The sequence below is a fragment of the Achroia grisella genome, unplaced genomic scaffold (assembly GCF_030625045.1).
Source record: "Achroia grisella isolate CSIRO2021 unplaced genomic scaffold, CSIRO_AGI_Agris_v1 utg807, whole genome shotgun sequence".
Lineage (NCBI taxonomy): Eukaryota > Metazoa > Arthropoda > Insecta > Lepidoptera > Pyralidae > Achroia > Achroia grisella.
This window is the reverse complement of record NW_026713028.1, coordinates 619,748-642,930: the sequence shown is the minus strand read 5'-3', so window position 1 is coordinate 642,930 and position 23,183 is coordinate 619,748. Positions and strand designations below refer to the sequence as shown.

The 23,183-nt window shown below is 30.1% G+C and overlaps 1 protein-coding gene across 1 annotated transcript in view; it reads right to left on the bottom strand.

Annotated features, from left to right (window-relative positions):
- Positions 1-2,878: 2,878 nt before the first annotated feature.
- Positions 2,879-23,183, bottom strand: part of LOC131851733 (hemicentin-2) — a 41,644-nt gene continuing 21,339 nt past the window's right edge. The window contains exons 7-16 of the mRNA XM_059202276.1: positions 19,474-19,621; positions 18,780-18,910; positions 16,768-16,927; positions 15,616-15,719; positions 12,417-12,606; positions 11,727-11,860; positions 6,641-6,821; positions 5,811-6,058; positions 4,914-5,072; positions 2,879-3,091 (exon numbers count right to left, since the gene is read on the bottom strand). Of these exons, the coding sequence (XP_059058259.1) occupies positions 2,879-3,091; positions 4,914-5,072; positions 5,811-6,058; positions 6,641-6,821; positions 11,727-11,860; positions 12,417-12,606; positions 15,616-15,719; positions 16,768-16,927; positions 18,780-18,910; positions 19,474-19,621 (1,668 nt within the window). The remainder of the gene's footprint in view (positions 3,092-4,913; positions 5,073-5,810; positions 6,059-6,640; positions 6,822-11,726; positions 11,861-12,416; positions 12,607-15,615; positions 15,720-16,767; positions 16,928-18,779; positions 18,911-19,473; positions 19,622-23,183) is intronic.

Here is a 23,183-nt window from a genome sequence, read left to right as displayed (position 1 = left end):
TGAAAATTCATCAATTTCTTTGAACCAAGGCAACGAACTTATTAGTTCATAGAGAACATTTCTCTCAGTGTCGAGTAATAAATTCGAGTATGTTTTCGTTAAAGATTTAAAGGGAATGTTGATGCAGTATACTCTATTGCCACAGCTTTTTATATGTAACTAGCTGTGAAATTTATACCCTATATGCTATTCACATGTATAAGCTATATTACTGTAAAGTTTCATCAAATCGAATGGATTGCGTATAGCCTCATATTTGTAGTGCTATGATGTTCCGATTTGCATATACATTATCTGGCCTTTCTACCAAAATAAACCTTACAAAGCAAGCTGTTTGGCGGCCTAATTAAATATATATTATTATTATTAATTAGGTGAGACTGAGTTCCCACGTAGTCAGTCCACTTTCTACAAAAGCAGACCAGTCAATGATTAAACTACTAAAAAAGTACTATTCATAATATATAATAACAATAATAATATAATAATCTCAGGACAATTCACACAGCACATCTAGACTCAAGTTAAGCTAGCTACAGCTTGTGTTATGGGTAATAGATAACTGACACATACATAGATTTTTTTTGTATATACATACAAACCACCCAGACCGATACAAACAATCGGACTCAAGAATACAAATGTTTGTGCCGTGCAAGGAATCGAACCCGCGACCATCGGTCGGAAAGCGGTGTGCTAGACAGCTAGACCACCGAGGTCGTCATTCATAAATATTTATATTGGATATAGCATCTGTCTGTAAAAACTATATCGGATTATTTTATATAACAAAAAAATAGCTTTACATGCAAAGAGATAACCATAAAGGGAAAATATGAATGAATCCAATATTTCGTGATTGAAAACCGTTCCATTACTTTTTGAGGTATTTTTGCCGAACCGCATTCATTGCCGCAACGGAATTTGTTCAGACATTATGACATGTTGGCGCACAGATTTTCTCGTTGTAGTAAATTAATATTGTTTGAAGCATACTGTTAAACTTTCTACACTGCGGCTCTGTGGGTCAACTATACACAAGCGTCATATCACTTGTTCAAATATGAAGAAGTATAAACGTAGACTAGGCTGTACGGTCTAAGGATCTTTGCCTGTTTCATCACTGAAAAGGAGATGGACGAATATGGAAAAAAAAACAACGCCTTACGTGTACAATATAACAATGGTTTCAGGATGTTGATGGGGCTACCACGTTTATGTAGTGCATCTGGCATGTTCGCTCTTGCACGAACAGATGACTTTTATGCCATGATCCGAAAAAAAACCGCATCTTTATTCATCAGATACTCCAACAGCATTCTGAATATATTTATGAAACAATTTGACCTGCCAATTATACAACATTTTGTTAGTGTACTTGTTAGGCAAAGATATAACCATTTGTAACCACTGTTAGTGTAATGCTACTAAATACATTGTAATAAAATAAAATTAGGATTTTACTAACATTAGTTTTAAAATATGTAAATTACTAACAAATGGGTCATTGATGCCATAATAAATACACTTATTATTATTTCATTTATTTTTATTATGGTCTCTGTAGTCTGGCGGTTTAGTATATCGCCTTACTTCTTCTTATCGTGGGTTCGATTCCTTGCACGGTATGTACATTTGTATTCATAAGTACCTATTTTATCTTACCAAGTATAATAATAATAATAAATTTATTTGTAAATTTTCGGTACATACATATATGATGTTATACAAAAACATGGCCCTTGCAAAATCTGTTTATATCAATCGTACAAATCTGTGTGTGTGTATATATTGTGAGTATGGATGGATGTTTGTTACCCTTTCACGCAAAAACTATTGAACAGATTTTTTGAAACTTTACAGTGATATAGCTTATACATCAGAATAACACATAGGTTATAATTTAAAAAGATATTTTCCTATCTGCTAAAATATAGCTTTTATTTTAAGTTACACCTCCAGCATTACGTCGGTGATAATTGCATTCAGTTTAATGCAGTGATTTCTATAAGATTAGCATAGAAACATATATATAGAAAAAAGAAATGTTTTGGCTTCTATTGCTCAAATAATGTAGAGTATTTTTTTAAATATCTATGTCCACGCTAGTACATCGACCTGTTCCAATTACTATCAATATACGTTTAGATAAGTAACTAACGAGAGCTTTTAAATAGTTACTTTAAAAATATTCTGTCCACTCATGTTTTTAATTAAAACAATGCATAATTTGTGGTCTATTTGATAAGCGACATTATAAGCGGTAGCGGAAAACATCAATTATACATTTTATATTAGCAGAGTTGAGACATTAATATTGCATAATAATATTATAATATATTATCACATTTCCGTGATTATGATAAACTGACTATATTATTTTCAGTTACTTCAACTATATTACAATAGGAAACGATCAATTGAAATTCAAAATTTCTCAAATTTAATTTCAATAGACTCCATTCCGTTAACATATTCTGTCGTTAAAAATTCTATAACACTTCCTTTCATCGGTTACTGTATTAACACTATTTATTTTACACGATTGGTTTTATAAACTTTTCACAACCATTTATAAAAAATTAAAGTATAAGTATTCATTATTGAGATATTGAGTAATTCAGTTTGTTGGTATGTCGTATTATTCATTAATATAAATCGACTCGAAAAACTATCGATTATTATTTACATTGGTAATTTACATATTAGTAGTAACGAATTCAATTATTTCTATCTAATCCAATGACCGATCAGCAGTTCTCGTCGAGTAATTGATACAAAAGTCACTTATTCGATAAAAGTGAGCAAACCTCGAGTCTTGAGTTGAGCGTGTCACTTCACTTGTTTATTTACACATGTCCTAAAGTTGGGTCGTCTGTCAGAGCGGAGTGTCGCGCGGGGTGATGCGCGGAGCGGAGGCGGGCGCGGGCGCGGGTAGCGGGCGCGGTAGCGTGCGCAGGTGCTGCAGCGGTATACCGCAGCGCGCGTCCGCTGGCGCCGCGAGACTTGTACCCCGCGGTAAAGTGCACGAGCCCGCGGCAAAGCGCGCGGGCGGTGGAATGCCCGATGAAGAATTTTGGAATGTAGACTCCTACGCAAAAAGAAGAATTAAAAGTGAGCAGTGAAGTGAAGTTTACTATATATATATATTTATTATTGTTACATAGAAAAATATTATTAATTAGGTGATCCTCGCAACTTTGTCTTCTCATTATTGTTGGATGACTTGCGTCTGCTCTTAAAATGTAAATATAAATTTATCCTATTTTTTGCAACATTTTTTTTATACTCTACTCCTATTGATCTGTATTATAGCCTAAAGCCTACCTCAATTAATGGGGAATTCAGCCCTAAAAAACTTTTCAAATTTGAACCAGTAGTTCCTGAGTTAAGCGCATTCAACCAAATTATTCTTCAAATAATTCTTGAACTAAATATATAATATAATAATATTACTATTAAATACAATATAATGAAACGTTGATTTAAAAATTGAAAATAAATTTATTATTGTTATATATATATTTACAACAATTGATTAGATATATATATATTATGTAATTTTCTGTATGTATCATTAATTTGGTACAGCGCCAGAATTCAGTGCAAGGAAGTCACGCCTTGGTCCATCCAGTATTGGCCGTATTCCAGAGGCTTTGTTTAACTACTATTACTATTTTAAGCACTTTAGTAGCCAACGGGGCCCCTCAGTATACAATACAGTACAAGTGTTCACTAAAATAAAGACAATTTCAAGAAAAGTGTTTTAATTTGTAGAAACTTGCTAAAAGTCGCTTTGCTTTGTTGCCTCAAATTGATCTTATTCTCATCCCAAAAAGAAAATATGTAAAAACATTATTACATAGTATAATTGATTATCAACATCCTAAGATATAATATATACTAAGGCGTATAAAAAAAAATATATTACGGATCTAATTTAGATATTATATAAAATTAGATCAGTCAAAATGTACTATTCTAATATTTATTTAATTTCTAGTAATTTATTTATTTAAATTCAGGCATTTCAATATTATTTATCTAACATTATCGGTCCATGTATACATATAAATTAAATATTTCACAATCAAACACAACGACATTTTATTTTTATATAGCTGCATAATAATGAAATTTCTATTTATGTCGAAAAGAATTCCACAGTCCACATGGTAATTCAAACTGGCACTCTAACGCTTAGATATTAAGCTCCTTTTTGTTTTATTATAAACGTTGGAGGTTATTACTTATCGACAACATCTTACCGGTAGCAGCTTATTTTTCTAGCAATATTAAAACATTCTTCGTATATCGCACATTTAATATAATACTGGATTAATTTAAAAAAATCCAATTTTGTAAATTCTTCTCTAAAATAATAACTTTAAAGTCTAGTTTTGATGATCAGTTCTTCAATCACGCTGCGCCAACAGCTGAGTAGAGGCCCTTTCAGATTATAGCGTAAGATTAATTTTTAAAGTGGTTTATATTTTTAACATTGTGCTATAATATATTTTCAGCCATTGCAGTCCACTGCTGGATATAGGCCTCTTCCAAGGCACGATTAACATTTACGCGTCAACTTACCCATAATACTACAATTGTCATTACTCCATCTATATGCCATGCTATCTAAGCTAAATAATTAGAATCTAAAAGTTAGAATTTTCTTCTTAATCCAGTATTCTCATAGGTGTTGGATATGATGATTATCTTAACAAACGCGAAAGTTTATAACTATGGATGTTTGTTACTCTTTCATGCAAAACCTACTGAACGGATTTTGATGAAACTCTACCGTATAGCTTATGCATCAGATAACACATAATAACATATAGGCTATATTTTATATTGAAATTTAACGCGGGTGAAATCGCGGGCACAGCTAGTATGAAAGTAATATCACTTACAGAAGGGTCGTGCATCGATGGATGCGATGGAGGCGGTGCGGTGCGTAGTGGACAGTACCCGGGCAGACCACCGCGCACTCCAGCCACACTTCCACGTGGACCTCTACTGCTCAGGGGAGGGGAAATAGTCGAGACTTGTTGCTGGCGGTAATAATCCAACTAGAGTGAAGAAAGTACTATGTTAGTATATATACTTAATACTGTAGATTTGATATATCATAAGAGTCTGTAATAGATCTACATGAATAAAGATATTTTGAATACAAAGTCGTAAGTAAAGAGTAGATAACTCTGTTTGGTGAGATAGAACTAGATGTACTTTTTGGTAATTTATATTTTTACTGGCTTTCTGGTGATGGAAATACAGATTATAAATTAACCAACCTAATTCTCGTCTGCTTACATTACTCTGTGTAGTAAGAAGTTAACAAACTGTTCTGCAGTTTGGCGAGTCATTGTATGAAAATAAATGTACTTACCTTTATTAAATCTATAAATAAAGAAAATTTGAGTGTCTGTTTGTAATATTGAAATAACCGTTGTTTACTACATGCATATGAATATAAATAAATACGGTACATACACCAATAACATTTTTTACAATTTTTGTCTGTCAGACAGACAGACAGACAGTTTGTTCCGGCTAACCTCTGAAATGGGTGGACTGATTTAGACAGGATTTTTATTGGCAAGTAGCTGATGTAATAAGGAGTAACTTAGACTACTTTTATTTTAAAAAATAAAGTTAAATTCCACGCGGACGAAGTCGCGAGTATAGTTAGTGAATAAATAAAAAAAAGTAGGTTTCATACTCCTACCATCTCAGACGTATTATGGTGTCAAGTAAACTTAAAAGTAAATGAAATAAAATATGAAAATAGCATTTAAAATTCTTACCTGCATCTGATCAGTGTCCGATGGAATTATATCCGGATTACGATCATCACTTTCGCTATCATCTTTCTCTCTTAGCTTATCAGGAGAGGCTGGTTGTGAGGATGGTGGTGGTGCAGACCTTGGTTTCCTCTTAGCACATCGTTGCCTCACTGCTATCATGAAGAGAACTAGCACAACCATAAGGACTCCACCTCCACCGACCGCCGCGGACATGGCCCCGGACATTTGGAAGGCTGTTCTTGGTAAGTCTGTATGAACAAGAGTATATTTCATGAAATTTCAAAACAAATCTATTTTTCTGACCATTTTTCTGCTCAAAAATAATTTAACATCTGCGAACGCAGATATTTTTAACGTTATTGGCATAGCAAATAAGTTGTTAATCCATTTGATGGAAAATTGTAATCCTCTATGTCTCCTGGATAAACATACCGATTCTGAGGATTAAGGCGATATGCCTTTGAATACTGTAATTACTCTGCCTCTTTACATCGCACCTATACACCAGTATATTGCTAATACGAGTAGTACAGTCATCCATAGACTTCGATGATACAGGGACTTACTCACAGACTATGCAGAAGTATCTTTCAAATAAATTGATTGGTGATTGTTTAAATAGAAATGAAGTCCAGATATTTTTTAGTACTTGTTTTAACTGCTATTATTTACCCTAAAACCTCCGCTGAAAATCAGCGCTGTTACTCGGCAGAAATATTATATAGTTTTCTTTTTATTATATTGGTATGGTTGTATACATATAGATGTAGACATTCTGTCAATTAAATTTAAACAATAGCTATTTGCTAATTAAGTGTATATTACATTACCTAAACTTTTATCATGAACATGGTGTTTCTCTGGTGGTCTCAATGTACCGGCTCTCAATGGATAAGGGTCTCCTCTTCCTTTAGCATTATATGCAAGAACTGCTGCTGCATATGTACGTCCAGGCTGTAATCCTGCTGCCATGAAGCGAGGTACTGCACTTGAGACGTTTGCAACGATTTCCTATCAAAGAGAAAACAATAATTACTACGTTTTTGGAGACGTTAAAGGATATGGATAAGATATGTTATTATAAGATAATGTTGTAGGTTGAGAGGATACATATAAACCGATAATTAGAATTAAAGAATTTATTTAAACTAAAAACAAAGTTATAACAATAACATGTTAAACGTAAACCACTACATTAGTTTACAAAAACTGTGTTGCAGTTATTTGCGCCCATCTCCAGAGCATTGTATAATAATAATAATATAATTGTAGTAATAATAACTAAATAATAAATAATATATCAGTGATCAGTGTAATAAATCACTGATTTCAAATTATTATTTGCGATTTCATTAATTTCAATATCAATTTTTATCATACCAAATCAGAAAAATTAAGATCTTCGCTTATAAGGCAAAAATAGTAACGCAAAGTAGATACAAGTGAGGCAACTATTCGTATGATTTTTTTTTACTATTTATTTAAACTTTCATCAGTTTACAGTTTGATGCAGTCCACACTTCCAAACTAGCGTGAGCTGTATCTAGGAGTCAGTTCCTTCCCCAAACAAAGATAACAGTTGTTATTGTAAATATATATGATGAACACAAATATATATCTACATACTAATGTATATATATACAACATATAATATAACAGTTTCATAGTACAAGTTACAAGCCTAGTAATGTTTACCATATTTACCTAATTATGTATCATCTGACATTCTAGACGCTATGAGAAACTTGAACAGCAACTTACTTCTACTTCTAAATATAGATAAAGAAGTTTTAATTGCGAGTTCATTATACAAACGAGAACATAGAATAAGGTTCAATCCATCGGAAGTATTATAAATGAAATTCTAAAATAGTAGGAATAGAAAGTAGAAAATAAAGAAGCAGATATTAGAAAAAAATAGAACATGGATAGAAATAGAAATAATCTTTAGTCAAATAAACTGAATACAAGCACTTTTGAATAATCATATTTTTTATTCTACCACTCATTTGGAATCAGATTCATCACAAAAAGAATTAGCAAGAAACTCTTTTAAATAATTTTTAATTTTTATGATTGTTAGGATTAGTCAAATACGGACATAGGTAAGCGCCAATAATGGACTTAAATTTATTAGATTAATAGGATACAAAAAATTCTTTAATCTTTAATTAATTGGTATTCATTTTAATATAAGTAATGCCATATACAGAAAAGAGAAACGGTCTTCAATCGTTAAAAATTTATACATCGATAATAATAAAATGAGAACATCATCAACGTATTCGAAACCAATTAAATACGCATTATTGAAGATAACTCAAAAAAATTAAATATCGATCAAATTTATATGGGACCAAGGAAAAGTACCAGCTTTTAAATAAAATGGAAACGTTAGAATATTTTCACTTCATTCAAACTCAACATTGCTTTTCTTTTATCCCATTATTTGGGGTCGACGCAGTATATCATTCTCTTCCAGTGATCTCTATCGCCTGTTATATCTAAGCATACTCTCCTTTTATTCATATCATCTTTCACACAATACCTGCATCTTTTTTAGGACGTCCTCTCCCTTTCCATCAATCCACATTCATATTATACACATTCTTTAAGATGCGATCCTCGCTTCTCCGCATAACATGTCCATGTTTCACTTTGAAAAATGTTCTACGATAACACTAGAAAACAATAGGATTGAGCTCTTCCTTTTTTAAGACGTCTAAAATATATTCTTTATTATATACATAGTAAGAAACAACATATTTATAAATAAATATGTGAGCAAGGGTGGGCTTATCTCTGAAAGGGATCTCTTCCAGCCAACCTAATGGTAACAGTGGACATATTTAGCGGATACTGGTAGTGCAAGAGTTCTAACTACACAAATAGAATATTACTATGTACAGTTAATAAATCTACATATTATAATACATATATAAAAAGATACTATACTAAATATATCAAAGCAAATATATATGACTATATAAATACATAACGACCTAAGTATATACATAAATACAATAAGCGATTTAATATTAATAATAGTATAAAATACTATAGTAGATAGCCTATATCTAATATTAAGGAATATACAATTTAATGAACCTGTTATACAAGAGCACGATTAATCTCCAGAAGTACCAAAATGATACATTCACTGAGCAAATATAATTACTAAGTTTTAGATGTAGACGCTACCGATCCTATTTAGAGAAATAGCAGATATTAAACTACATAGAAACATTAATGTCTTTTGATATTATGAACTACATTTCTTTTTATTTTCAGACTCTTACATTTATTAGTCTAGTAGTTATTATTGTATAGTTATCTTATATATAAAATTCTCGTGTCACAGTTTTCGTTCCCATACTCCTCCGAAACGGCTTGACCGATTCTCATGACATTTTGTGAGCGTATTGAGTAGGTCTGAGAATCGGCTAATATCTATATTTCATCCCCCTAAATGTTAGGGGTAGTCCACCCCTAAATTTTTTATTTTATTTTAAGGTAAAACAACGTTTGCTGCGACTGCTAGTATTATATATACATAGTATAAAACAAAGTTGCTCTAGCTGTCTGTCCGTCCCTTTGTACGCTTAAATCTTTAAAACTACGCAACGGATTTAGATTTTTTAATAGATAGAGTGACTCTAGAGGAAGGTTTATATATATAATACATGTACACCCGGGCGAAGCCGGGGCGAGTAGCTAGTAATTTATAATACTGAAAATCGGTGTATATGTTATAATAAATAAAGAATATCGTACAAAACTATAATGGAATAGCGCGAGTAGCTAGTTGTATATATAATAATAACTCTGGAAATAAGTTTACAATATTCCTAATTCTTGTAACGTTACAGGGAAACAGATAGAAGATTAGGAGAGAGTAAGAATATAATATTAAAAAAAGAATAGAAAGAAGTATAAAAAAAAACACAGTCTTCCTGGGCACAATCTTCAGCCCTTCTCTTCCAGTTATTACCCGCAACCCTACGTATGTCGTCGATCCACCTAAGCCCAGTAAACCACTAATCCATAATGATCTGATGTTACAATATTATGACGTAATTTCTCATTACTGTAATACTAAACCGTCTAGATTGCTAATACTGAAATTATCTTACTTTGTTGAAGCAGACTGTTCAAGTAATTACTTCTCATCAGACGTAAGAGGTAATAGACGTAAAGATACTATTTTAATCTATTTTAATATGTGAACTGATTTAACAAGGAACTCTCTTGTTTGCTAATTGTCGGAATAATTACTATGTATTATGTTAATTCTTCTTTAATTACATTGTAAGCGTTCTACAAAGGAAATTAAATACATATAAGGGGGTATTTGGAAGTTTGAAACATGAAAATGGGTTAATTTAGATAATAATACTTGTAATTTCATTAAATTTGAGAGACAACTTGTGAGAATTCATTCCAGGTAGACTTCCTACTCTATTATAGCTGTGTATAAAAATTGGACTAGAAAGAAATCTCGTATATTTGCTCAAGAGCTCTAAAAACTTTTTCCAGTGGATCGTACGAAAAATGACAACTCTAAATTAAATAATAATTTAACTTCTGGAAAACTCGAGATTTTTTTAAGTTAAGACAAAGAAGCTGATAATCCATTTTAGTTACAGTTGTTATTACTTGTATGTCAGTTGGTTAGATTTTTCTTTGATGATGTATTTTTTATATTTAGATGTGAGATGTCCTTACATGAAAGACTCAGAGATATTTTCTATTTTTAGTTTATTGTTAGTTAAAAAAATATCTAATTATAGAATAGAATAGAATAGAAAGTCATTTATTGAAATAAACTTAATTTAAGCACTTTAGAATAGCTTGTTCGGAAAGTTGTCTCATCACAAGAAGAACGAGCAAGAAACTGTGTTGCTCATTTTAATAATCCCTGTAAGTTTACATTTACAAGTCGAAACGTGTGAATACAAACTACCAACCAGCATTTTTGGGTCAAATAAAAAATAATAAATATACAATAAGATTAAATCAGTCGTAGTGATAAGATATATAGTTTAATTTATAGCCTTAACCGTCCTAATACGACTGATTTTATCGAAAATAAAGATATTTACCTCTCTCAACGTTTGAGATCCGGTAAAACAATACAAAAGTTTAAAAATAAATAACTGTATAGTGTTGTACATAGTACTACATATTTGGAGTTTATAATAACTTTGTTTGAAACGTCACATCGAGACTTTGTATTTGATATAGTTATGTCAAGAACAAAGTCTTCAGTTTCAAGATTTCAGGCGAATAAACTCAACGAGCACCTAGGGAGTTCCCAGTGGAAGCTATTAATCTCACATCGGGAGCGTTTCCATCACGGCACTCGCGAGATAGTTGAAGAAAGCTAGCTTATTTGGAACATTCTAAATGTATTTATCTGTAGTATATACACCGTGTATATAAATATGTATATTATATATTAACATCATCATGTATTTGAGATTGCTTTAAGCGATAAAGTCGCTTTTTGTTATGAAATTTATATTATATTCTGTATATTATATTTTTATTATTATTTATTTATATATTTTATATTCACGAAACTCTTCTGTGTTTATTATTATTATTATTTCTTTTATCTTATTTATCCTCAGCTTAGCCAAGTGTGGGAGAGGTTGTGCTGGGTAAGATATTGTTGCTTATATTTAATATTGTGGCAACTATGTTTTGGATGGATGAATGTTTAATGTTTGCAGACTATTTTGAAGTGTTTTGGGTACAATACCGGTATTATTATTATTTCTTTTATCTTATTTTTCTCTGCTTTCAGTTGGCAACTAGGTGGCGCTGTGTACATTGTCCTGAGTTATTATAATTTTTAGTCATACAAACAGAATATATAACAGAGTATCAATATCTAATAACTGATTTACTTACTTGTGTAACTATTTCGCGTACTTCCAACAGGAAAGATTGTGGCATGCCGCCGTTGAAACCTTCTGAACATCGAACCCCGAATGATGTCATTGAAGCATTTACTACTGAACAGTTATGTACTTGATCAGGTCGACCTGTAGAACAAATACATATTTCATTATAAAAGTTAGTTACATGCTAGTCTCTAAAATAGCTAGCCTAACTTTGACGATATACGATGGTAGAGATAGTGATTAAAAATATAATGTGCAAGAGAGGCCAAAAGTCCTATGTTATTTATTCAAAATAGTTTTGAGTTTAACTCTGAAACCACATAATATATAAGTTGTTAGTCTGAGTTTGACTTTAAAAATACATAATATAGAAATTGAATGTGAAATAAGACAAAAGTAACAAATTATCATAAAAATTGTTTATTAACAAAGCTCATGATTCTTTATGGACCATAACTTGTCTTGAAAGCAATAAGTTAGTATATAATGAAAATTCTTGAGTGATTTTCCACACTGAACTATGTGTATTGCATTGGTTTTAATAATCTGTAATGCATTGTAATTAAGTCTATATTTGTGTATTAACAATACAAATAAAAATTCTTGTTTATCTATATATAATAACAATGTAAATACATACATAACACACATTTATATTAAGTACTAGTACGTAATTAAAAATGTAAAGATTTCTTACCAGCTGCAATAATGTGGTACACGCATGGTACCCTCTGCTTGCCTATTCGGTTATGGGCCCAGCACAACAATGTGCCATAGTCCATCTCTGTATGTGGAGTGTAGGTGACAGTGGAACTGGTACCGGCTCTGGAGACGTACGTATCACTAACTTCGTTGCTATTAGCTGTATTGTTGAAGGTCCAGCGAAACTGTTGAAATATTGTGTACATTAGTTTGTGTTCCTTTATCTGTGTTATAATTTATATAGTGCTAGCTAACCGCCCGGGTTCGCTCGGGTGTATATGTATTATACATATAAATCTCTCTTGAATCACGGATATTAACGCATTTTTAGCAACAGATAGCTGTTGCGTTGCGTAGTTAGTAGTTGTAGAACACAATAAAAATAAACAAAACGTGATAAGATCCCGTGATTTTTCCTAATTATAGGTATAAATAATCATCATCATCTTAGCCCGGAAGACGTCCACTGCTGGACATAGGCCTCCCCCAAAGATCTCTACGACGATCGGTCCTGCGCTGCTCGCAACCATCGCCTACCAGCGATCTTGACCAGATCGTCGGTTCACCTTGCTGGAGGGCTTCCCACGCTGCGTCTTCCGGTCCGTGGTCGCCACTCGAGGACTTTATATCCCCAACGGCTATCGTACGGCTACGTAGCTCGTAGAACAGAATATATATATTTATATATATAACTGTATATAAGTACCTATATATTTATCATTTTTTTAATTTAGTGTAATTTAATTAGCTGAACGACTGAATAGATATTAATGGAATTTGACTCAAAAATAGATTGATTACGTAGGCCTCGTAATCAATCTATTTTTGAGTTAACAAGGCTATTTTTTGTGTTAATAAAAATAGTATCGGTATATAATATTAGTGTCATTACGTGATTACTTTCAGCACTTATTAGTTTGAGCAATCAAGAAGATAATTTTCTAGATTTATTATCACATAAAGTAATTGGTCTTCAGTAATAAGATGTTATATATGAAATTGGATATATTTATGAAGAAATGACAATATACTACTAATTAATAATACGTTTTTATTGAAACATATGTAGGTATAGACTGTAACATTGTGTGTTGATGACTTTCGTCAACCTTAAATTAACAAAAGATATTTTTTTCATTAATAAAAAAATAATATAAAAATGTTCTTTAGAAGTAGGTACTGTATGTTTAATATTTTTTTCTATATATCTGTATATATGTATTGGATAAATACTTGATCGATTTTAAACAATAAGCGGGATAGTACATATAGAAAGTTGTAATAATTTAGATGAAGTTTGGAGTATAGGCAAACAATATCATATATTTATTACAGTGATGTAATTCTGTTCAACACTTTGTAACTGTAATTAAAAAGACAACTGAACAGCGCTATTTCATCTGTTCCCATTTTTCGCGATTTTACAACATTTTTATTATATTCTGCTCCTATTAGTATTAGCGTGATGTTATATAGCCTATAGCCATCCTCGATGAATGGGTTATCTAATTTTTAATAATTTACAAAATAGATTAGTAGTAGGTACTCGAGATTACTCTAAACATCCAAACTCAATTTACCCCTTTACAATATTAGTACAGATATGTTATAAATACGTTTTTTTATATAAATAATTGTTTATATGAAATACTTGACATGTACTTATAAATATTTTGGATATGAAATGACATATTTTAGAAACAGAAAGGAAATTAAATTTATAATACAAACAAAATGACAAAATGTATCAAAGTTGTGAGAAAACCTTCGTAATATTTGTACTGTCATGACTGACACTTCATAGGTAAAGTTCTAAAAGCCTCTCCTATCTCGTCTCATTATACCTTTATAAACTACCTTTTTACTACTGATGTTATGGTAGAAAGCAGGTATAGCAGCTTATTAAAGTCCTGATCCACATTTAGTGGCCATATTATGTATTTCGTCGCTGTAGATCATTACGAAAATCCAGGTTTAGAGATATTCAACGGAGTCCGCAATATCCATCCTCTTGGAAAGGACTCAAGTACAGCTAAAGGGTAAATTTTGCAAATGAATTTAAAATAACAAAGATCCAGGTGTTATGGTACTGGGTAGTAGCGCAAAATATAAGATTTTATTATTGTTTTATGAATACTATGAATGTTTTATAAGAAACTTAAATATCTTAATAATAAAATGTACTTTTAATTATAAATTTCAAGTTATAAAGTTTAATTTCGTCTAAAGGTCATCTTAGATTTAACGTTAAGAAATATACTATTTGTACCACTCAGTTTTCAATTTATAATTTCATTACTACATTATTTATGTTAATAATACAATTAGTAATGAATAGAAAAATACATATTTTATAGTAGTTACAGCTGACAAAAATTAAATCAAAAAAATATTTTTAATATAACATTATTTCTTTTAAATTTTGGAATTTGTACGAATTAAAAGTATGTGCTACTCCCATAGTACACTAAAACTAATAATTATGTCACTTCACCAGTGAGAAAATGGCCTTTGAAGCACTATCTGAAGAATTAGCTAAAACACTTTGAATGACACCTATATCGAAAACGTTTATTTTATGATCTGACGTTACTCTGTATCGTAAACTCTCGTACCTGACACATTTCATCAGCAAATGATATACGTCCCCTATTGTATCATATACTCCCAATTTAGTTAATTACATTTCTAATAAGTGAGTGTAATTTTAAATATGTTGCATGGATATCCACGACGAATGAAATAAAAACTTACTAGACAGTCAATTTTATTTCATTCATCGTTTTATTCATTCATTCATATTTTTCACTATTTATTTTATGTCTTTATTTTTATTAATATTCATTTTATTTAATTCTTTATTTTTCCTGTTTATCTCACGCATAAATATAGATATTATGTATATCGCTAATCGGATTTTTACGTGAACAATTTTATAGTATATTTTTTAAGGTATTTACCTCTCCTGATGTTTCAGCTCGTGACCACGGCTATTGCAAACTAGTCGAAACGTCGAGACCTTTATTTACCATAACATTATTTGGAGTGAGGTAAATACTTATATTTACCTAAAATTATTTATGTTACGACCCAATTTTTTTTTATAATATGGTATTAAAATAATGCTGATTTAAATTTATATGACAAAATAATGTTTGCGTGTCAGCTAGTAATATATATTTAGAGTTACTTACGGTCACCTCAGGTGGATTAGCATCAACTTGACACATTATATGTGCTCGCTCCTGTTTGGCCACTCCATGGACCCTTTGCTGGGAACTTCTGCATGTTGGTGCATCTGTTTAGTATAAATAATCTTCGTTAATAAGGTATCATTCATATAGCTAACTTCTAGTTTGAGGTTTTTCTGAATTACATTACCACATATTCTGATATTATTATTCTTATGTTTGACTAGTGGTATTAGTTGCTAGGCGTATTAGTATTTATACATCAAAGTTAAATAAGTAAATAAATTATTTTACAGTGACAGTGAAAGAGTCTAAATTTAGTATTATTTGGCGTTTGTTTAATTCTATTTATCAAACAATATGGATAAACTAACCAGATGGCATGAAGATATACTAGTATTATCTACCTTTACTCAATATTTCTTAGAAATTAGTTAAAAAACTCTAAAGATCCTTTTATTCTCTTATTTAGGTATTTGATATCAAGTAACTTGTTCTTTGTTATTTTTATAACAAATCTTTCAGTAAACCTATTATCTATCGTATACATATATATTTAACAAATTCGGGTTAGTAACATCATTTACAACATCATATAAGCAACATCAACAACATTTGATGACATTTGTTGAATTCGTCTGCTTCTGGAATAGCAGAATAACTACTAAAATATCAGAAAATTACTCGAAAAATATATTTTGAAATATACGAAGACACTCGAATTAAAATGTAATGTACAAACATCATTTGTTTCTTCCTTATCCCATTTATCTTGAGTCGGTGTAATATCTTTTTCTCTTCTCATTCCTCACTGTTCACAATCATTTCGTTCTTTACTCCCTTTCTTACCATATCATCTTTCACACAGTCTATCCATCTCATTTTTGGCTCTCCTAACCATCCACATTCATATGTAACATATAACACAATATCGAGAATAAACGATCGCAATAATTCCAGGTGTACATAATTAAAATAAAGAAATAATAAACAATTTTTACATATAACACTCCACGCTCCACTTAGCTTTATGGCGTGCTCTATGCGAACATACTTCTTTCAGTGGCACCAGTATGGAAAAATCGAAGCTAGGCAGAAGTAAAAAGAAGAGAGGCAGAAGTAAGGTAAGAAGTTCGCCGGGCAACTAGTACTTACATAAAACATCTAAAGAGAACGGTTTGCTTTCGCCATCGCCTTCTGCATTGAAGCCAACGCACGTGTAGTTACCAGCTGTCCTTCTACCAACGCCTTGAAGCACTAGTGATTGGTTGCTGATGATGACTCCTTGACCAACATTGTGGAGAAGAGTTTTCCCCTGATATGAAGAAAAACGTCGTTAATAAACAAAATATGGGAGTCCGGTATTATTATTATATCAAGAAAATCCTTCAGATTATAAAATTATTTATTCTTTAACCATTCTCGAAATCTTTATTTTAATAATATGATGTTATTCATCTTCAATACCTTAGGAGTACCATTATAGATATATCTTATACCAATATTATTACAGTTTTTGGTACTGTGCAGGTTACATTGTAGGTTTTACCGAGTACCAATCTTATAAATTCTTTAAAGATTTCTTTCACTTACACAAATAATAATAATAATAAGAGAAGGAGTAAATTAAACACATAATTATAAAAACAAGGATATAATGTTAATTAAATTAAAAAAATTACATCCAACATTGTATTAACCAACACTGAAGTAAACCTTATTATATAAAAACAGAAAACAATAAAGTTTGGTTTCCGCTAACTTATAACGATATATAAAGCTATATACATATACTATCCATAGTAGCGGGTTCGATTCGTCGCATGGTACGAAAATTTTTTTCATGAGCATTATTTTTATAGATCTGAGTGTTTTCTATATATATTATGTATTTATAAAAATTGTATTTAAGTAGTTATATCAGTTGTTTAGTGCATAAAATACTAACTCAGCTTGGTACTAGATATCGTTGTTTGAATAACAGTTATTATTATTTGTGTTTTATTTTGACGTACTCGTTCAAACGGATTACGGAAAAAAATGGAGATATATCGTATCGACAACTAAAGAGACTGATGGAAGATCGTGGAAAATGGCTAGAGCTCCATCGACGAGAGTGTGGCTCTTAAATTATATATGAATAATTGTACTTCAAACATTTATTATTATTACTTAAACACAAAAAAAACAAGATAATAAAAATGAATTTATATAATAACTGAAATTCTATTAAATTACAGTAACATTTGAATAAAACAATTACTCATATTATTTATATCAATCGTAAAATAAAGGACAATAAACACAAAGATCTTGTGTCAAGTGTATTAACTTTCCACGAAATAAAAAAAAACATTTGATATTCTCTTGAAACTAAATACAATCAAGTATTTCTTTTTATTGAAACAAGTACCTATAATATTTATTGAATTATCTCCTTTTATTTTATCTACAAATAAATTGTTTGGATATCAAATAATCGTAATAAATTGACGGCCAATATTTATTTAATCAAGCTTTAGAAACATTGTTGAAATATGAAATATTTCAATAATTAAAAATATAATTGAAAAATTAGAGTTCGAAATATCTGTTTACTAAATTAAATATGGTAATCAACTAATCTTAATAATTCTGTATAACATTATCTTTTGTACTTACTCATGATATTTTGTAAATATCAAAATGTTTCATCGTTTGTTAAAGTAATATTTAGATACGGTAATAGTTAAATTAAATATAAATAATTCATGGAAGGACTATATAACGAAGACGAAGTAACAAATTATAATCAAGAGTTTGAAAAACTCATAACCCTTGGGCTTGAGATGAAAGATGAAAAACAAGAAACCTAACATACCGAATGCACTTTTTATAATTACATTACGGAAAGGCAATGTACGCATAATTCGTCTTTTATAGCAGTTTATGTTCGACAGGAAATGTCTGAAATTATATTCATTCGAAATCAAAATCAAAATATCTTTATTCATTTAGGTCTATTACAGACTCTTATGATTTGTCAAATCTACCATCTGTTTGCAGTGCTTTTGATAAATTGATAATACAAATTCATTTTTCATTTATATATAGATACAAATTTGGGAGAATAGAGTTTCGTACCAACAATTATGTACGAAATGAAAAAAAAATCGTCGAAAACTTACATTATGTCTCCACTCGACTTTGTATACATAAGGATGTGCATTGATGATGCAATCGAAGTAAACATCGGTGCCCTCTCTGATATTTTTTGGATCTAAATTCGTGCCTAATCTCACGACAGTTTCTGGAACATCTGTAATAAAACATTATATTTTGTATTCACACATTTCATCGAAAAAATGTAAAGTTATAATTAAATTATTTAAAAGAGTAACACGAAAAATTTCTTCCTTGTCCTTGTGATGAGACAGCTTTCCAAATGAACGGTAGTTTAAAAAATTAAGTATTGATAATTTGAAAATGCTTAAAGGTTAGGTTTATTTGAATTCTCTTCTATTCTATTTGTCTATATTAGTATATTACTACTCAGATGAAAATTAAAATATAATGGAAACTTATATGATAATCGTGGAACTCCACGAATTCATAACTATGAATATTATTGAATGTATCATGCTTATCATATAATATTGTGATGCATTTTATTCGATTAGTAGATACTTCGATCCTTTAATAAGCAAGCTGTTTTGTGACAGAAATAAATGAGGTAGACTATACGGGGAAGTTTCTGCATGTTTTCGCAATTTAATTTTATTTAAATGAAACAATAAATTTATTAATAAATCTAGTAGTTCTACTCTAGCCAAATGTTGCCATTAATTAACTTCGTAGGTTAATTTGATTTATGTAACTTACACTGTACATCCAAAGTCCAGTCATCTTCCAATGCTGCTACTGATGGCATTTGAGGATTTGAGGCTCTACATGCGAGTTTTGCACCAGTATCAGCTTTAGTTAGCTGCAACGATACTGTTGACGTAGTTGTGTTTCCATCTGTTGATAACTGTTCAGGAAAAAGAAAGAAAGTTATTAATATCATCATTGCATTATATGAAATTATAAATAAAAATAAGTGTATCGATGTTGTTTGCGATCGCAAATAACAAAATAATGCATTTAAAAATAAAACTACAAAATTCAAATAAGGAACATTATACGAAATTATAAGTAAAAATAAATGTATATATGGTATTTGCGAACGCAAATAGCCAAATAATGCATTTAAAAATATAATTATGAAATTCAAATATGGAAGTCATGCATGGAACATTGATGTTGTTTTGTTTTATACATTTTTTCACTTCTCGAAAATTCCGTGGCGTCACTATTAAATTCAGCGTACAATCAATTGTAACCAATTTTTATTTGATTATTATAATAATATAAAAAGCTATATTCCTTCAGCAAACATGTGTATTTGTATAAGTTGTCTAGTAACCATAGTACAAGCTCTGGTTAGCTTGGGACTAAACCGTGTTGTGTGAATTGTCGAGAAAAATTATTATGTATAGTGGTCTTCACAAGCTAGGTGCTCTATTCTCTTACGATTTATTCATTAGATTATGATTTGATCTTCTAGATTACGACTACGAGTGGAATACGTTATCCTGAGACATTATAATTATATAACAATTATTATTTTATTATAGTATTTAAATAAATTATCACGATATATCTATAATCAATAGTGACTAATCAATCAATACAAACATAAACAAGTTACTGTTGTGATCAACAAACACATTATAGTACGCGAAGAAAAACAAAACAAAGAGATTGGAACAACTCTACAATTCGTCCTGAAAACGTTGCGAAATATCATCAAGATATAACATTAATGATCGCCCGAATCAAAACAAATCAGAATATCTAGACGGTAACTGCTTTAGTTTTTCCTCCATGTTAATTTATATCATCACTTTTTGTTGTCTCGCTTAAGTGGAGCGAGTAAGAAATATTTATAGTATAGAAGTAGAAATAATCTTTATTCAAATAAACTTAATACAAGCACTTTTGAATGATCATATTTATTTCATTATACCACTCATTCGGAACGCAGACTCATCACAAAAAGAATGAGCAAGAAACTTGAGTGTTGCTCTTTTGAATAAGTGTTTCAGTAAGTTGTTCAGAATTACATTTTTAAGATTTTTGCGTGTTATATTTTCTTTCAAACAGTTTGTAATACAAGATATTTTCTTTTTTATTTCTTTATAATAATGATGTGAATTTGTTTAGAATAGAAAACTAAGTCAGACTTTTAAGATTTAAGACCTATTTATTGTCCTTTTACTATATAGAAATAGTTCGTAAAAAGTTTGTTAATTATTGTTTCAGTTCAATTTAACTTATAAATTGAGTTTCTAAATGTTATTGCACTGATTTGACAATTACAACTTAGTTTTTTAATAAAATAATAAATAATTAAATTTGAATAAAATCCATAAAGAAGATAATAAAGGTCGATATATATTACATGTTCCATATCCAGTATGGGATATATAATAGAAATGAAAAGGTTATTTAAAAAAAGAACAGATTTGTATTAAGTATTTTTACAGAGTTAGACTTTGTGTAGTCTGCATGGATACCTTTATAATACTCTCACCAATTTTAGCGGTCAAGTAGCTTGTTTCCCAAACTGTGATTTGCTTATAGAGTGCGATGAGGCATTAGGCATAAAAGGCATGAAATCTTAGTTCCACGAACGACAACGCATGAATACAGGTGACACATGATAACGTGAAATATATGGTGATATTTATATGACCAACAGAGATTTATGTGGGCAATGCATTTACAAATATATATGTATGTATAAGTATTTATTGCCATCTATGTTTGTGAGGAGCAATAAATTATTATTATTATTATTAAAACATAATCTATGACATATAAATAAAATTGGAATGTCTGTTTGTAATATTGAAATAACCTTTTTTTACTACATGTGTATGAATATAAATACGGTATATACACCAAAATATTTTGTTTTTATTTTTTGACTGTCTGTCTGTCGGTCTGTTTGTTCCGGCTAATCTTTGAACTGACTAAATCGATTTTGACGGGACTTTTATTAGTAGGTAGCTGATATAATAAGGAGTAAATTAGCCTACTTTTATTTTAGAAAAATTCTCTAATTAACTTTTTTGTTAAATTAGACGTGGACGAAGTCGCTGGTACAGCTAGTTTAAAATAACAATGTAAACAAAACCGGATTACACGAGTTCATAAACATAATACATAATATTGAATAAATAATGACTCATATACACGATATTTATAAATATATAATATAACATACTCGTATACGATATATATGTGATTATTATCACGTACCAATAAGTGGACAGCCACCCTAATTCCCATTCCAATTATATAAAAAACTATGGTACTTAATTCAACGATATAGATTATGTAAGTAATTAGGAAATAAATGTAGTCTGAGCAAATGTAATATTGTCCAATATCCAATAGTTTTTCTGATAGTTTATTAGGCTCATTTATCTGGTACAACTGGCGCTTTTGGTAGTCCGGGTACATATTGTAGCAATTGAGAAATATATTTTAGTGAAAGACATTTAGAGTTCATAGTATTGTAAGATGGAAGTGATGAGCGATTTTGTGAATTATTTTTGATACAGAAATCATCTTGAATCACTTATTTTATCAATAACTAGATGTATTTTAGGCGTTTTTCAAGGATATAATCCTTTATTCAAATAAACTTAATTTAAGCACGTTCATTCAGAAAGCTGTTTCATCACAAATTAAGTATTTTCTTTAATTAATTTATTAAACCTTACAAATAAAATATAAACTACTACTAATGAATGCTTTATGATTGAGTGTGATTTCTTATTAGAAATCGAAATAATCTCTCTTTTCAAATAAATTTAAATTAAACACTTTTGACTAGTCAAAGTTATTTTTTGTTTGAGCACTCATTCGGAACGAAGACACATAACAAGCACAACAAGTTACAAGTTATTATGTGTCAAATTCAGTATACAATATATTATATTTATTATTATAAGCAATATTATTATTACTTTTAGTTTTTTAAACAAATCAAATTTACTCGATTGCTATGAAAAAAAAGATTTATTTAATAGAATCTTTTTTAAAAATAGTTACACTAAATCTTTAGCAACAGATAATTTAAAAACAAATGTAATTAAAGTTTTACATAAAAAGAGCCGTGAGGACAGAGATCAGGTTTAAAAGTAAATTAATTTAACTAAATTGAATTAACAGCAAATAAATTTGTAATAACAAATATAAGATGAGATATCACAAAGTCACTACAGATATTGCAATGTTGTTGAAATTGATTTTAATTAAGTCTCGTTAATATTAATTTCTGCGTGGCATGTTAGCTGAATGTTGGCTTTAATTAAATTACATACAACAAACTGATTTGAACGTTTAGCTTATATTGTAAGTACGTACCTGCATATTATATTGTTTATGAATGATTGACGTGGTTTATTGTGTATTAATTATGTTGATAAATTACATGGAGAATGTAAAATAAATAGATAGATAGATCGCTGGACAATTTA